Source organism: Apium graveolens, unplaced genomic scaffold, assembly GCF_009905375.1.
Source record: "Apium graveolens cultivar Ventura unplaced genomic scaffold, ASM990537v1 ctg4450, whole genome shotgun sequence".
NCBI lineage: Eukaryota > Viridiplantae > Streptophyta > Magnoliopsida > Apiales > Apiaceae > Apium > Apium graveolens.
In genome coordinates this window covers 24806-29337 of record NW_027418537.1, presented here as the reverse complement: position 1 = coordinate 29337, position 4532 = coordinate 24806, and the positions used below count along the sequence as shown (strand labels likewise).

Below are 4532 nucleotides of genomic sequence, written 5' to 3'. Positions count from 1 at the left end.
CAATCAGGTTTGTAAGAAATGGCCACTTCACCAAATCACCAAGAAGAAGAAACTCAAACCCAAGGTCAAGAACAAAACCAAGATACTCCTATGATGAACCGACTTTTCCAATTTTTACAACACCCCTCAGCCCTTAAAGTCGGTAATTTCAAGCATTTTCAATCCGTATATCCCCTAGAGTTTGTAGGATTTCGAGATCCGATTAAAGCTCAGTCTTGGTTAAGAAAAGTGGAGAAGGCTTTTGAGTTAGCGGAAGTTAAGGATGATAAGAAGGCACAGTCCGCGAGTTATTATCCTAAGGATGAGGCTAGTTATTGGTGGGGATCTTCTACGGCGTTACTTGAAGAAGAAGTTGTAACCTGGGAAAAGTTTACAGAGATGTTTTTAGAGAAGTATTTGCCAAGTTATATGCAAGGCCAGTTGGAAATGAGGTTTCTGAATCTTAGAAAAGAAGACATGATAGTGGCAGAATATGAAGTGGAGTTTTTAGAGTTTGCCAGATTTGTGCCTGAGTATGTGAATACGGAAGCTAATAAAGCCAAAAGATTTCAACAAGGACTTAAGCCATGGATTCAAAGTCAAGTGGCTCTTCTGGAGATAAAGACTTACGTTGCTTTGGTACAGAAAGCGATGATTGTGGAAGAAGAAAGAGAAGCAACTAAGAGAGAAAATGAAGGGAAGAAGAGAAAGTATGAGGAATCTGAATAAGATCAAGGAAGTCTCAAGTTAGGAGGAAAGTTTGGGAGGAATGTTGGAAACCAGAACCAGAAGTTTCAGAAGTTCAAGCCCGGGAATAGAAATCAGAAGAATCGTTTCCAGAAGATGGGACAATCAGTGAAGGATAATAGACCCCAGATTCAGGAGTGTAAGATTTGTGGAAAGGGACACCTGGGGAGGTGTAATAAGCTAAATGTGACGTGCTTCAAATGTAACCAGAAAGGACACTACTCAACGGAATGCCTAAGCGGTGCAGGAAATCCATAAATGACTTGTTTCAAGTGTGGAAAGGTAGGTCATATGGAAAGGAACTGTAAGGAGCCTGTTCAGAAGGCGAATGTGCTTAGGATTACTGGACCACCACCCCCACCAGCACCAACAACCCAGTCAAGGGCAAGGACATTCAACATGACCATGAAAGATGCAGTGCAGAATGCGGATGTGGTAGCAGGTATCCTTGTTATAAATTCAGTAGAAGTCAAAGTGTTAATTGATTCTGGAGCTACTAGATCATTTGTTGCTGAAAGTGTTATTGATAGATTAAAGTGCATTGCGTATCCTCTTGAACCCAATTTGATTATAGAAGTAGAAAATCAAGAAAGAGTTACTGCCAATAGAATTTGTCCCAATTGCGATATGGTTATAGAAGGTCGACACTTTTTTGCTGACTTAATACCTTTTAAGTTAGGAGAATTCGATGTTATATTAAGGATGGATTGGTTATCAAACCACGATGCACAAATCAAATGTAAAAGCAAGAAAGTGAAATTGAAGTCCAAGGATGGAGTTGAGGTGATATTCAGAGGAAAGAGGCAAGAGAGGAAGTTTCTAACGGCTATCCAAACAAAGAGATTGTTACGACAAGGATGCGAAGCTTATTTGGCTCATGTAAAGGATGTAGAGGAGGAATCCTTAAGGCTTGAAGATATTTCGGTAGTTAAAGATTTTCCCGATGTGTTTCCAGATGAATTACCTGGACTACCTCCGGATCGAGAGGTTGAGTTCACGATCGATTTAGCTCCTGGAACGGAACCAGTTTCGAAAGCTCCATATCAAATGGCGCCTGACGAGATGAAGAAATTAGCGACACAATTGTAAGAATTGTTAAGCAAAGGAGTAATTCACCCAAGTGTATCCCCGTGGGGTGCACTAGTGCTATTCGTAAAGAAGAAAGATGGAAGCATGAGATTATGTATCGATTATCGCGAATTGAATAAGTTGACTATTAAGAATAAGTACCCTCTGTAATAACCCCAATTTTTGGAAAATTTTTGAAACCCTTATGAATAGTGTTTTTGCTGAATGAGAAAACTTTTCATGCCACACTAGGTAGGGGTTCTTTTATGGATATTCTGAGATTTTATTGGCACTCTATATGGTATATAAGTGTATGTAAAGATCGTCAGAATCCAATTCCGAACACTTTGATTTTTCCCGGAAATCAATAAAATTACGGAAAGAATTGAGTATAAGGTAACATGATAAAAAGGATTTAAATTAAAGGATTATAAGAGAGGATCATAAAAGGAATACAATATATTGAGAAAGGTTAAGGGAACCTAAGTAATAAGATCCCGGGTATGATCCCTCAAACGATAAACGAAAACGAAAGTTAAGCGAACCGTATAACAGATCAGCGGTCATTAGGCAAACAATTAGAAGCTACTCAAAGAGATTAGAAGGGATGATGACATAGCAATGTGACATAAGCATGACATAAGGGGAAGGAGATGTGGTTGATTTAAAACCACACAAAGTCAAGGCTAGAAAGTTAATTAACCAAAAAAAACAAGACAAAAAGCAACCAACCAAGCCAAAACATTTCATTTTCATCAAAAAACATAAAACCCCCATTTTCTTCATGAAGCTCTCGGCCCCTTTTCTTAAAAAATGAAGATCCAAGCTCCACCACTTACTATTTAGCAAGGTATTTATCTAAGCTTCCCCATGGATAGTTACATACTTCCTATAAGTTTAAGCTTCTAATTCCAAGCCAATCTTTTTCTATAAATCATGGAAGAAGATGGTGAATAGTACTTTCTTGAAATTAATTTTTGTGTTCTAGATTTCTTTGAAAGAACAAGCTTGTAGGAGGTTAGATTAAGGCTTCCATGGGCATTTCAAGGATCTTTCATGGATTAAAAGCTCCAAGGAAGGTATAAACTCCAAACCCTAGCTTTGGTTTTGAGTAATTAGGAATGAATATGATTGATATAGTATATGTGAAGCATGAGGCTTGTTTGTTTAAAGTTTGGTTGAATTTGTAGAGATTAGTTGGTTTTGTGGTGTTTTTGGAGTTGTAAATCTTGTTAATTAGTTAATGAACTTAAGTATAGCTTTTAGTTCATGTTTGAGGGTAGTATAAAGTTGATAATATTGAGTTGTTGGGGCTGTTGGAGTGTGTTTTATATGGATGTTGGTTGTATGATTGATTTGGGGTTGATTGGTGGTTGTTTTGGAATGGTTTAAATTTGGGAAATCGCGTAAACATAGCCGCCATAATGCCCGATTTACCGTAGACTGTTTTTGTTCTTAACATCAGAACCCTTGAACTCACTGCTAGGTTTTGACCATTGCCATGTTTAGATATTTCATGTTACGAGCTTCGTTTTGATATGTGGTTCGTTTGATTCCGATGAACGGTTTAGGAGAAACGGCCGTTTTAAGTAACGACGTTTCGCGAACGAACCCTTACCCCTCGCCTTACTTTGAAACATAGGTTAAAGACCTTAAAGGACTAATTGAAGTATGAAACATTTATGTAAGGTGTAATAGGCAGTTGGTAAGACACTTGCAAAAGAATCGCCTTAAAACTCGTAATGGTTAATTTATTAAAAATGGTGGAGCCGAGGGTACTCGAGTGACTTAAGAGAATCAGTAAGCGCAAAACGAGCGTTAGAGTCTGAGTTGGTTAGAGTATAGATTTACAAGTGACTTTGGTTTAATTCCAACTTACTTGTTGCTTATAGGTTACCAGACTCGTCCCGAGCCATTCGTAACCCCCAGTCGCTCAGGCAAGTTTTCTACCCGTTATACTGTTGTTGTGATGTATATGTGTATATGCATGATCTTGCGATAAATGCATACTTGTTATTAGCAAATTCTTGCGATATATTGTAGCATGTGATATGGTACATATGCATGCCTGTTTCGTATTCTTGCCATATATATCTGTTGGTTCAATTGATAATACCTATGCTAGAGAATAGCGGTAATTTGCATATACCCTTAGTATAGGGACCCAAAGGTGAAAACATTTTCTAAAACCGGGAGTCGAGGATCCCGAGTAGATTATATATATATATATATATTTATATATATATGGTTATAGTTTTCAAAACTATTAATCGAATAAGGTTTATTCGATAACTTTATTTTATTAATGAATATTATCTTGAATATTCATTCGAGAACTTATGACTCCTTTATATTATTTATTGAATATTACTTGGATATTCATTTGAGGATGTATGATTCCTTTATTTTATTATTGAATATTATTTCGAATATTCATCCGAGGACTTATGACTCCTTTATTTTATTATTGAATATTATTTCGAATATTCATCCGAGGACTTATGACTCCTTTATTTTATTATTGAATATTATTTCGAATATTCATTTGAGGATGTATGACTCCTTTATTTTATTTAATGAATATTATTTATAATATTCATTCGAGGTATTATGACTCCGATTATTACTGAAATATATTCTTTATTTTATTAAAGAATAAGGTGTCAATAATCAAACTTATTTTCGATTATTCAAATAAAGATAGTACTTTCATATAAGTATATCTTTGGTTATTTAAT

The 4532-nt window shown here is 36.1% G+C and overlaps 1 protein-coding gene across 1 annotated transcript; it reads left to right on the top strand.

The window, feature by feature from the left end:
• Positions 1-984: 984 nt before the first annotated feature.
• Positions 985-1650, top strand: LOC141701845 (uncharacterized; the record flags this gene model as incomplete). The annotated part of the gene is made up of 1 exon (XM_074505460.1): positions 985-1650. A coding segment is annotated over exon 1 (666 nt), but the record flags the coding sequence as incomplete, so codon positions are not given.
• Between the last annotated feature and the right edge of the window lie 2882 nt (positions 1651-4532).